The sequence below is a fragment of the Lytechinus pictus genome, chromosome 8 (assembly GCF_037042905.1).
Source record: "Lytechinus pictus isolate F3 Inbred chromosome 8, Lp3.0, whole genome shotgun sequence".
In the NCBI taxonomy this organism is placed as follows: domain Eukaryota; kingdom Metazoa; phylum Echinodermata; class Echinoidea; order Temnopleuroida; family Toxopneustidae; genus Lytechinus; species Lytechinus pictus.
Window position 1 is genome coordinate 138,117 of NC_087252.1, and position 13,548 is coordinate 151,664.

At 36.5% G+C, this 13,548-nt stretch overlaps 1 protein-coding gene across 1 annotated transcript in view; it reads left to right on the plus strand.

Annotated features, from left to right (window-relative positions):
- LOC129266388 (hypoxia up-regulated protein 1-like) overlaps positions 1 to 13,548 on the plus strand; it is a 33,281-nt gene that overhangs the window by 2,742 nt on the left and 16,991 nt on the right. The window contains exons 2-10 of the mRNA XM_064103293.1: positions 1,140 to 1,313; positions 2,551 to 2,629; positions 5,830 to 5,959; positions 7,162 to 7,263; positions 8,112 to 8,240; positions 9,866 to 10,043; positions 10,306 to 10,492; positions 10,831 to 10,965; positions 11,827 to 11,909. Of these exons, the coding sequence (XP_063959363.1) occupies positions 1,144 to 1,313; positions 2,551 to 2,629; positions 5,830 to 5,959; positions 7,162 to 7,263; positions 8,112 to 8,240; positions 9,866 to 10,043; positions 10,306 to 10,492; positions 10,831 to 10,965; positions 11,827 to 11,909 (1,193 nt within the window). The 5' untranslated portion in view covers positions 1,140 to 1,143. The remainder of the gene's footprint in view (positions 1 to 1,139; positions 1,314 to 2,550; positions 2,630 to 5,829; positions 5,960 to 7,161; positions 7,264 to 8,111; positions 8,241 to 9,865; positions 10,044 to 10,305; positions 10,493 to 10,830; positions 10,966 to 11,826; positions 11,910 to 13,548) is intronic.

The following is a 13,548-nucleotide window of genomic DNA, read 5'->3' on the forward strand; positions in this document are numbered from 1 at the left end:
CAAATGCTCATAACTCTTTTATTGCTAGTCCTATTTTACTCAAAGTTTTGTTGATCTTATTCTTTGATTTTTCTGCTTTCACAAAAGCTAACTTGCTCCAAGAGTTTCATTCTCCTTTAAAAACATGACCCACTGGTTAATAATTCCAAGTTCTTTATTATGAAAAAAGGATAGAAACCAAGTATTTCATGTTTAATGCCCTTTTTTTATGGAAAGAACTTGGAATTTAATCCATGGATTGGTTCTTTATAAGATGATGGAAAATAACTTTGAATTCAATCAATGGATCAGTTCTTATGATTATGAATAAAGGATGTAAACTGTAAAGTGCAAACTTTAGTTTCATTTCAAATTATTTAGAAATAAAATAAGAAACGCATTGTTATTTGGAATGGTCGTGTTGTTTCATGGAGGCTTATTTTTTATCATTGAGAAACAGTGAAAATCGATAAAAGTCTTCAACAAAATTGGTATGATAGTCCATTTTAACAAAATTTGGTCACAAACATAGGCAAATTTTAATAAATGAGTTTATGGAAATGCTAAAATATTGATCATTGTAACATCTTTGTGGAAAATTTATCCATGATGGAAATGAAAAAAGAAATTAAGGCAACATACTTCTTTCTCGGGCAGTCTGACACTGTTATATTTTTCGATGAAAATTAAAACCTGACCAAATTTCTATCTCGTGCAGAGTTATGCAGTTTTCTGTAGCACGACTCAACTGGTCAAGCCCTACTGGTCAGTCATTGTCAGCTGGCCAATGGTCTGGCAGTAAAGTCTACAAGATCAATTTTTATTTTTGAATAAGATCTAGATATTTCTTAATTTATACAGCATGAATGGACTTATTGGTATCTATGGTCACTCTGGTCTTACTGGTCAGTCATCCACAACTGACCAGTGGTTTAGCAATTAGCAGTGATGTCTTTCATTCATTTTTTTCATCTATGAAAATAAAATCTTAACCATTTCTATCTCTTGCAGAATAATGCAATTGTCCAGCAAAGTGGGACTAGTAATTGTCACTCTGGTCCAATTGGTCATTCATACTTGGTTGACCAATGGTCTGGCAGTGATGTCTATATTCATATTCTCTATGAAAATAGACCTTGAAACATTTCTATCTCTTGCAGAATAATGAATTTGTCCAGCATGATTGGACTAGTATCTATGATCACTCTGGCCCTAATGGTCAGTCATCCTCAGCTGACCAATGCTCTGGCAGTGATGTCTATTGATCTTGGAAGTGAATGGATCAAAGTGGCTGTGGTCAAACCAGGAATACCTATGGAAATTGTACTCAACAAGTAAGTATCGATAATAATATTAACTTTCACATATATGAATGATGTCTCTATAAAGTACTATACCCCTGTCAAAGATAAATTTTCCTGAATTTAAAAATGTTTTGCAATCAGAGCAGCTTATAAGAATTTATTTTGGACTCATAATTTGAATCAGTTATGCTATATATTTTTATAAATTGTCTGTTTCAATTAAATTCAATGATTCATTTAATCAGATCAGATTTCTCATGAAAGTGGAATGCAGTTACATAGTACATGTACAATAAGAAGACCCAATAATAATGATAAGAACACAATCTGAAGGCCTGGTCACACTGCCCAAACTTTGTTGGAGCGTTCCTTGAACGGTAGGGAGAGGGGGCCAAATTTCGAAAACATGGGCGTTGCCTTAGCGGTGCACCGCTGAAGTAGGCGTTGCTTTAGCGTAGGTTTAACAGTAGCGAGTGTTGGTTTAGCCGTGACGCGAGCATTGATAGAGTGGCGTTAAGCGCATACGGGCGTTGGCTCGGCGGGGGTTTAAAGTTGGTTTAGTAGCGTACTGCTTTTGACCATGGAGCTGAACGGATCTCTTTGATGGAAGTTCCAATAGATTCCAAATGGGCTCCTGGTCCATTTCTCCCCGTATTTAAATAGCCAAATGCTGGTCCCGCTCCAACACCTCCATACCAACGCCAAACCAAAGTTCAGCACCGCAATGGATCGCTACTTCAATGCCCGACATCATTCCAGCAATCCCGTGTCCGCTCGTAAAACGCTTATAACCGCTCCAACAAAGTTTGTGCGACGTTTAATCACCGCCGGGGCAAAGCTGGCGAAGCAGCGATGGTCCAGCGTTCAAGATTTCTGCATTAGCCTAGCGGACCCAAGCGTCCATGAACTTGCGTCTAGCAGTGCCAAACTTTGACCAGGCTTTGTTGGAGCAGTGGTAAACTTTGCTGGAACGGAAAATTGCCTGCTCCTCACCTCTCGCAATATTTTGTGCAGCTCAAACTTTCGAAGTGGTAGGAGGGACTATCAGATGTGGCCGAGCATATATATGGCGTTGCATGGACAGGGGCCAACTTCTGTTAAACAGTGGTGAACGGTAACGAGCAGTGATGATTTTTATTCACCGCTCCTGGAATGCTCCAGCAAAGTTCTGGGGGTGTGACCAGGCCTTGTCTATGAGGAAAAGTAACCTCATCACAGTCCTACAACAACTTTGTCTCAAATCTTTGTTGGTTTTATCTTTCAACAGAGAGAGTCGGAGGAAAACACCTGTTACAATCGCTATTAGGGATGATGAGATGCTTTATGGAGACCCAGCATTATCTGTGGTAAGTGAAAATTCAACCTGATTTTAAAAAGTTTAATAGAAAAGGTCTTAAGGTCAATTTCTTTAGATCAGGATGAATATGGACCACAAGTTACAATCTATTACTATCTACAATGTTTGTAATATTTGTTGTAACATGATCAGAACACTTTGTGCTGTGTTTTTCTTATAACAAAAGTTTGGGAAATGAATAAAGTGTGATAAAAGAACAGAAATTTCATAGTTGAATTTCAAAATGTAAATTAAGTACACATGTATGCCCTTCCAAGCTATGCAGTAAGAATTTCTTGAATTATTTTATAAGAAGTAAAACAAGGGGCAAATAATAGGAGGAAAGATTCGTCAAAGCTGTATAAAAACATGTAATATACAATCTTGGTTTATAATACATTATGCTGCATGCTAACAAGATAGAAAACAGTTTGACAGATTTTATAGTCCTTATGTACATGTAGTATACTGTACTGTCCTATCAATAGTATCAAGTATGACATGCATGTGGAGAAAATTATAATTCCTAATATATCAGTGAGCATTTTGCTTTTAAAGTGAAAACTATTTCCCCTGTTGTGAGCAAACAGCACAAATCTAATGAATAAAACATGATCATTATACTCCCCTGTATCACTATGGTAGTGTCATTGCCGTGACTCTAGAAGATTTAAAGTGCCATCTAATCTAATTGAAGAGATGACAAGATATTTTATCTCACTAGATGTATACCTACATGTAGTAGCATTATATACAAATGGCAAGACAGGTTATATTGCCTTGCCAATTCACATGTAATGCCTTAAGAATTATGTTGAAATGGTAAGATGCGTTATATTGTCAAAGCAGATTAAATTCCTTATTATTTTGACATGGTGAGATATGTTATCTTGTGAGACCTGTTGACTTTAATAAAAGAGATGTTGACATGGTATAGCAACAACGTGTCAATATTTTACTTTTTATTAGTCGACTTGGCAAGATAAAATTGCCTTGTTGACATATTATTAAGGCTTTTAAGCTGGCGGGCAGGACTGAATTTCTAGCCATCTTCTTGTCAATACAGTCAATTAGATGGTACTTTAAAGCTTCTGTAAGAGACTGAGTGGCTGTTTTCATGGGTAATTTGATGAGAGCAAGAGTTCAGCATCTCCTGCCTGAGGCATGCACTCCATAATAACAGATTATGATTCATTGTTGTAGCCAGCCATGCCTTGATGATTTTCAGAATATGTTTAGATTATCTTAATATGGAGGAAGGGGCGTGTTGACTTATACTTTATGATTGCTAGCAAATCATGTTATTTTGTTAGCGGTGGTGATGATTATGGATGATCATTTTCTGATAGTGATGAAAGTTTTAATGGTTTGACTTACATGTAGAATGGTGGTGATTTTTAGCTTAGTCTTGGGGGTTATGATGATGATATCGATGGTGGTTGTGGTGATGATGATTACATGGTCACGATGGTGATGATAATGGTAGTGATGATGGTGATAAAGGTGATGATGATGGTGATGATGATGATGGTGATGATGGTGATGATGATGATGATGATGATGATGATGATGGTGATGATGGTGATGATGATGATGATGAAGATGATGATGATGATGATGGTGATGATGGTGATGATGATGATGATGAAGATGATGATGATGATGATGATGATGATGGTGATGAAGGTGATGATGGTGATGGTGGTGATGATGATGATGATGGCGATGATGGTGATGATGATGGCGATGATGGTGATGATAATGATGATGAAGATGATGATGATTGTGATGAAGGTGATGATGATGATGGTGATGAAGGTGATGATGATGGTGATGATGATGATGATGATGATGATGATGATGGTGATATGATGATGATGAAGATGATGATGATGATGATGGTGATGAAGGTGATGATGGTGATGGTGGTGATGATGGTGATGAAGGTGATGATAATGATGATGAAGATGATGGTGATGATGGTGATGATGATGATGATGGTGATGAAGGTGATGATGATGGTGATGATGATGATGATGATGATGATGGTGATGATGGTGATGATGATGATGATGAAGATGATGATAATGATGATGATGGTGATGAAGGTGATGATGGTGATGGTGGTGATGATGATGATGATGATGGCGATGATGGTGATGATAATGATGATGAAGATGATGATGATGATGATGGTGATGAAGGTGATGATGGTGATGATGGCGATGATGGTGATGATGATGATGATGGTAATAATAATGAAATAAATTGTTTAGGGTTTGTTATTACATGGTAAATGGCAATGAGGAGAAGAAGCTGGATGGCTATGATGGTGGTGATTGTCTTGAACACAATATTGATGTCAGTAGTGATCATAAGTAAACTCAAAAGTAAACTGTCATATGAGGACTGAGATTTGACAATAATTTTCAATCTTGAATATTAACCATGGAGCTCCGTAATACATGTAGCTCCATGATTAAACATTGCCTGAAGATGTGCCTAAGCAATGCTTCCTATCCTTGATTGTTTTTTTATTATTATATGCCCGTCTCGACGGGACGTATTAAGGTTTCACGCTCAGTGTCCGTCCGTCTGTCTGTCTGTCCGTCCATCCGTTAACTTTTCCTTGTAAACGCGATAACTTCAGTTTAACTTAACCTAGGCTCATATAATTTGGTGTGTATGATACTAGCATGGATCCCAGGAAGCCTGTAGATTTTGAGGTCAAAAGGTCAAAGGTCAAGGTCACAGGGACATGTTTTCATCTTACCCTTCTGAAGTCTTTGTAAACACGATAACTTTACTTTAACTTAACCTAGGCTCATATAATTTGGTGTGTATGATATTAGCATAGATCCCAGGAATTCTATTGATTTTGAGGTCAGACAGTCAAAGGTGAAATCGCCACCTTCCACTTTTCTTGCTTGACCAATAACTCCATTTTCTGCTTTACAGGCAGGCATATTATGTGCTCGCCTTAGCGACACTCTTGTTTTAATATATATTTTATAAATTTATTTTTTTTAATGCTGTATTTTTTCATCTTTCTTTTGTTGCTAATTTAGCACTCTGCATAGTAGGAAAGTACATAGATTGGTGCATTATAAATCATATCTATTATTATTATCATCATAAATAATGATACACAGGATTATAACATAAAGTTGCTAAACACATTATTAAAATTTATTGATATCATGAACACAGGGAGTAAGGTATCCTAAAAGTAACTATTACTACCTCCAAGATCTTCTGACGAAACCTATAGAGAACCCTCTGGTCAAGTTACATCAGAAGAGATTTCCATTCTATGAACTTGGACAAGATGAAGACAGAGGTAAGTAATTATTTTTTATCTTTGACCTGGGCCCGTTTCATAAAGGACTTGCAACTGTTGTAACTTTGCCATAATGGCAACTACCATGGCAACATGGCTCAGCAGCCAATCAGAATCAAGGTTACCATGGTAGTTGCCATAAATACTTTGCCATAATGGCAACTACCATGGCAACATGGCTCAGCAGCCAATCAGAATCAAGGTTACCATGGTAGTTGCCATAAATAATGGCAAAGTTACAACAGTTGTAACTCTTTATGAAACGGGATCGCGGTCTTTATAGGGATATAAATGTGAACAGCATAGGTCAAATCTGCTATACATGTATAGCATGCACATCAACAGAACTGTCTTTTTTCCAAGCACATTGTGATGTCATTCAGGTACACGTAGTGTATGATTTATGTTTTTGTATTCATGTCTTGTCATCCTTTGTTTATTAAATTACTTTATGTTGCTCACATTTTGGTATAAAATTTGTAGACAAGGACAAGGTTATGCATTAAATGGTTCTGTGACATTTGCTCTGGCGACAATTGCTCCAGAAATATGCATGTTAAGCCAAAATAAAAACTAACCTCCAAAAGTAAATAAACCTTAATCTTTATCTTTACATATATCAAACCAAAAACTCTTTGGCCCGAATTCACAAAGGTGGTTTTTAAAACCCACGGTTGAATCCATGGTTTATGCAGATTTCCTGTATAAATTAGGCTTAATTACACGTATCGGGTGCGTGTATAAAAAAAATGTCCAATGCTGATGCGCGCTTTTGTCACAGTGCGCCTAATTGACGCCTGTTACCATGATAAGATACGCAATTTTATTCATGAGTCCACTGTTGTCTGTTTGAAGAGTGGACTCATAAATAAAAACTACGGCAACAGGCGTCAATTTGGCGCACTGTGACAACAGCGCGCATCAGCATTGGACATTTTTTAATATACGTGGTAAAATAAGCGTAATTTTGAATTCGGGCCTTTTACAATGCAAACTCTAACCCTATGCCCTCAGAGACATTGCCAGGAACACATGTTGCAGGAGTCATGTCACCGTATAATACTATTATGTTATAGTTTCTTTTGTCATCTCATCTTGTTGTTTCTTTTTGTAGGTTTTTCATCAAGAATAACAAACATTGTGTTTTGCTGTGTTGTGTTACAAAACGTTTTTACATAGTGTTATTTCTCCTTTTTTTCTAGGCACTGTGTACTTTAAGCACAATGATGATGTCATCTTTCATCCAGAGGAGCTTCTTGCCATTGCCCTCAATAATTCAAGACAAAGTGCTGAAGGATTTGCTGGTAAATTCAAGTTCATTGTTAATTTTGGTGTTGGCATTGGGCTGATATACATCAGCAGAGCTCCAAGAGTAAAATAGGACTGGGCCAGTATTCTATTCGATACCTCAGCCAGAATTTCAAGTAGTTTACTCAGTATTTTGCTAAAGTAAAATACTTATCCATCTTTGGTATTCAATCATATTTTTTGGCTCCATAATTTGCTTAAATCAAAGTCAGCAACCTTTTTAGGAAATGTCTCACTTGGTGTATTTCAAGTTCAATGTTGAAATTCCTGTGTTAATGCCAGGCCAACTTTTCATTTAGCATAGCACCAAAATGAAAATAAGATTGGTCTTTGGGAACAGTCTCACTATGTTTTGAGCCATTGTTTTATTTGATTGGGACCATTTTTTTTACGTACTATGGAAACCGTGATTGTGATTAGCTGCTGAGCCCTGTTCCAATGTACTACCATAATGCCAAAGTTACCAGTTTTTCTTATGAAACTGTTGGCTAACAGATAACAAAAATGATAATTCTCTTCTCTAATCTCTCTTACTCAACTTTCAATTTTCCACTGTAACCATTAGCTTCTCCAAATAAAGCAGTCCAACACTACTCAATTAATTAATTCATAATTTGTAAAAAGAATTTTAAGTTAAACAAATAGAACACTGTTTGAGGTAACCAGAGGGGGGGGGGGGGGGTGTTTCATAAAATGACTTGTCAGATGTTTTATCTGACAGTTATAATATAAACTCAAGTTCTCAGCCAATCAAATCAATGAAAGTGGTCAGATCTGACAACTTGATCGGCAAAAAATTTTGATGAAATGCTCTACTGGTGTTATGTATTTTTTTCCCACACAGAGCAAATTATTAAAGATGCAGTGATCACATTACCTGCATTCTTCAACCAAGCAGAGAGGAGAGCCGTTCTTTACGCTGCTGAACTAGCCGGTCTAAGGGTACTCCAGTTAATGAATGACAATACAGCAGGTAAATCAACTGTTTACATGCTAATGTTGCAAAGGCACTAGTTGCAATTCTGCACATTTGCACGTTGAATTCAACAATTGTAATAATTAGTTTTCTCCCTTACCTTCATGTGAGAGAAGCTTCTTGGGTAACATCAACATATATATATGTTGTAATGATTATCAGTCAGTATCAATGGTATATAATTGAAATTCTAGATTCAGAGCAAATATCATAAAAACAATTGCCAGTATTGATTCAATGTGGAAGGCCCTCGGGAAAGTTTATTTGAATAGATCAAAAATCAAACAAGTTTAATGCTGATTTTTATTCATATCCAGTTTATCTTTGGGTATGTACTGCCAGTGGAGGGCAAATTTCTATGATTAAGTTTATAGATCAATAAATGAATGTGTCAGAATCTACATGTAAATCTCTGAAAATTTTATTGAATATCTGATGTAAATTACCCTGGTTATCGGATCTTTGCTCCCTGCATACAAGTATGCACTTTCTTTACTCCCTGGGGGCATTCCAACAAGAGGTTTACAGTATGTGGAAATTGACAGAACCGTTCCACATTTTTTCGCTCAAAGTAACAACTTATGTTTTCTCCCAATGGGAGCCTAATTTTCCACAAGCTCTGCTTTTTATTTAGGCTCCTCACTTTTATGACATTTTGAAGTGTACCTTGTGTTATATACTTATGTTAGATAGTTAATTTGATACACTGTGTATGAATACGTTTGTTATGTATATTTGTTTTAACCCTGATTCTCCCGGGGGGGGGGCCATAATGGCCCCCCCCCTTGACAATTTTCGCTATATATCTGCTGCGCAAAATTTTTGACCTCGCCGCTCACTGACTTTTTACTTTCAAGTCTCGCGCAAATTTTGAGACCAAATTTGGGACGCCCGGGTACGCGGTTACGACATTACGCAACATTATGTAAGTGCATGTCAGACCCAAAATTGCTCATAAACGTGATTTCATGTACAAATCCAATGCAAATTGTGTATTAAGCCAAAATTCATAAATGTATCATTATTTCTACTTTTACTGATTAAACTTAATTAATTTTGCCTTGTTTATGATCAGAATTAAGTCTGGAACGATTTCCATCGAAAAAACAATAAAAAACAAAGAAATACATAAGAAATTAAAAAAACAATAAAATACATAAGAAATCGGTCTTGGTACCAGAATTTTTTCCATTCACAATTGTTAGGAATGCTATAAAGAATATTTACACCAAAAAATAGCATTCTAGGAGCTTTATTTAGTGAATCAGAGCAAAAAGTATGATTTCATGAATAAATTAGCATAATTTATTCATATAAAATAAAAATATATGAATTATGTGAAATTTACCAATGCAACTGTGTAGATTACGTCATTCTCTACCATCATGCAAATTTTCGTTGTGATCGCGCAATCCGCGGCTGAGATCTTAAGGGGGGCCATAATGGCCCCCCCCCCCCCCCCCCCCCCGGGAATGACAAGAATAAAAATAACCCGGGAGATTTAGGGTTAAAAGTGGAATAACTAAACGGTCAAACCAATGAAGGGAGTAGGTTATACTGATTACATGTAGAAGTGCTTTAGAAACACAAGTTTTAAAACCTTAAATTTACCCCCTCTTCAGTTGCTCTGAACTATGGTGCATTTCGTCGCAGCGACTTCAACTCCACACCCCAGAACATCTTATTCTATGACATGGGAGCGGGAAGCACTACAGCTACCATCGTCAGTTATCAGCTGGTTAAGACTAAGGAGAGAGGTATACAAGAAACTAATCCACAGCTAGCCATCAAAGGAGTTGGGTAAGTTGGTCTATTATTCTAATTTATTACAGTATTATATGAATGACATGAAGCTTTAAAGGTGTTCATGATAGACCCAGTGTTGAAGCTGACTTGAAGCCTGCCATATTTCTAATGGGTGGTGCTCTAGTATCGAATCAGTGTTCGGTTATTTGAATCATCTTGCACATGCGCACAGATTCAATGTAATGTACGTCTGTACTAGCATTATGTCAAACCTAATAGGCCTACTGATCTTTTTATGTCCATATGTTGTTATCAGGTTTGATCGTACCCTTGGTGGTTTGGAATGGGAGATCAGACTTCAGAAACACCTTGCTGAGATGTTCAACAAACAAGGAAAGACAGCTAACAAGGTGGAGACATCTAACAGAGCTATGGCCAAACTACTCAAGGAAGCTAAGAGGGTGAAGAAAGTTTTAAGTGCCAACAATGATATCACTGCTCAGGTAGGGAAGTGATGATGTGAAGTTGGATTTGGTTAGGGATGTTAATGAGGAAGGGGAGGAGTAGGGAGAGTAGAAGTAGGAGAAGGGGATACAAAGGGGAGGTGGAAAAGGAGGAGGAGAAGGAGAGGGACGAGGAGGAAGAGGAGGGGGATGACAAAGATGATTTTGAAGATGATGATGATATTCAGACTATATACTTATTATGTGGCAATCCTTTTTCATTACAAGCTAACAAGGGAATCACTGCAGAATGCCAAGTAGAGATTATAAGAATTATAATTAAAAAAATTCCCAGCCATATTGTTCTCACCTTTGAACTTAAACCTTTGCCCTATCAGATTGAAGGTCTGCTTGACGACAAGGATTTCAAGGGTCATGTGACCAGGGCGGAGCTTGAAGAAATGACCTCTGACCTTTTTGAGAGGGTCGGTGGACCAGTGGAAAGAGCATTGAAATCATCTGAAATGATTATGGTATGTATTCATATACAGTGTTTGTAGATATTATGCATATGACGTCCTATTCTCATGGTACCCTTCATCAAAGGAGAAATACCTGTAAATTGAATTATCAGAGATGCACCAGCTGCAGATCACCCATACATGCAAGACAATTGCATCAGCCTCTTTGTTGGCACAATGACGTAAATGCATAAGGTTTATACTAACTGAGATTGATTTGAGTTTTTGACTTTCACTATTTGTAAATGAACCTCTAAAAAAACAGGATTATAATCATAATTTAGCTTTTTGTCAGTGTCCATACAAAAAACATTTGAATTAGAGAAAGTATGTATTTTTTTATTAACTTTGTTTTGTATTTATGTAGTGGAATTATATATGTAACTATATGTATTAAGAAAAACTGCTATATAAACACAGCTTATTGGGTTGGTGTTGAATCAGTATGTTTCCCCTTAGATTATCTTAAGTATTGTTTTCAATTTCATTCCATTTTATTTTCAATATAAAGACATAGAGTTTTCAAAGCAGCTGTGGTTAGCAATAGGGTGCTCTATTTAAACCAGTTTGTATTGGTTACATGATAACTGTATGCAACATTTCGCTTAATGCAATGCTTCTAAAATCTAAGAGAGCTCTGCAGACTGTTACCCCCAGCTTTAGCAAGGCCACCCTGACAGGGTGCTTCAGCATTCAAAGAATGCCTTCCTCCCAGTTTCCCATTTACTTCACATGATAGAGAGTGGCAAATATAGATAACGCCTTTCCAAAGGAAGTGAGTACTGTGGTGAGATTTGAACCCCTGACCTTATGGGTTACTTACCCAATGAGCCATAACACCTCTATTATATATATATTTTTTTATTTGTTTAGGATGAGATTGATCAGGTTATCTTGGTTGGCGGTGGAACAAGAATTCCAAAAGTTCAGGAGACGCTGTTGAAAGTAACAGGAAAGTAAGTAATAACGTTCAGCATCTACAAATTATCAGTGGGTAATTGCAGATTATTGTATGTTTTCATGGGAATTTTTATTTTGATTTTCTGCATTCTCATCAGAGATATACAATATATTATAAAGAGGTAAAAAATATATAACAAATCAGCGATACTCTGGTTAAAATATTAGCAATGAAAATAAATAACAAAGCGTTTTATTCGTTTCACAAAATGATCATTTAGAGGCATGCAAGAGACTGCCATCATGAGCAATTAGGCTTGATAACGATGGTGGCCTCGTAGATTTGACACTATTCAGATATTAATAACCCAGAGTAGAACAAGATTTATGACCAACAGAAGAATTTCTTGCTGGTACAGCGAGTTTGCTTTCCCCCCAAGATATCTCTGTTACATAAATTTCCAATGCTTTTCACAAAGGCTAGGGTCAGCAAATAATCGAATTCTAATGAAATCTTACGCCCATCTCAGTTTTGTAGTTAGTACTCATGTTATGAATGATAGTATACCAATGATGTACAGATGTGAGTGCATCGGTAGGTTTTGTGAGCGTAAGGTAACTATGGCAAGGCGCAGCTGAGTGAGATTATACTAGTTTCCATAGTTCCCACATGCTCATTAGTCCTACCGATGCTTAAACAAACCTGTGTATCATTTGTTTTATAGAATGGTGGATTTTTTTGCTAAAAATCAATTTTTTACAAGCATGCATAAGTGATAACTGACGCATGGCTAGCCATGCATCTGGTAAATTTGCCATGCATTAGTAATTACCGGACACTTGGCAAATTTACCTGATGCATGACTGTCCATGCGTCGGTAATTATTTATGCATGATACCCATTCTATAATTTACTTTGTCCCATCATTTTCATCAGTGTTGAAGTTTACTCAACCCTTCATTAAATCCTTTCAGCAGTGAAAATGAAATAATTTTTTATGTATATGATGCAGGGAATAATTTTGCTGTACAAATTCGAATAGCATTTTTGGTCATAAGAGAAAAGCTCTCAACTAAGTTATGTACAGTCCTATGTAAAAATATGCTATACAAAAGACTTTATGCATAGCAGTCTTTCAAAAATGTGAAGCAAATTACGATGCGATATCAGGAAAATTATTCCCTGATGATGAAGCAAGCAGCCTACCAAAAGAATGAAGGTCAATTTAATTTGTCTAGTTCTGTCAGTCAATGGTCTGTAATCTGAAGTCCAGTTTAACTGAGGCCATTGTCTATTAAACTCTGTGCACAAATGATGGCAAGCCAATTACTGTACATCAGGATTAGCAGTCAATTGTAAATTATGGGAAGCCAAAGATGTTAATATTTGGTTTATATTATTTTGTACTGTTCTCTTTATGAATATAAACTGTTTTAGTTATAATTCCCAGTCAGTGGTGAATGATTTGAGTGTCATATGAGCTGATAAATTTAACATGTACAGTAAATAGAGATGTTTGTCACATATATTCATAGTTTAAACCACAACAGTAGACCAGAGATTGATTTCAACTCAAGTTCAGAATATGGGCCAATAAGTTTTGATTGCGGTCTTATACTATAAAACCAACTTCACCTTATTTTTAGAATGGCCAAATCTCTACATGCTTTCAAAACTTTATTGAAGACACATCT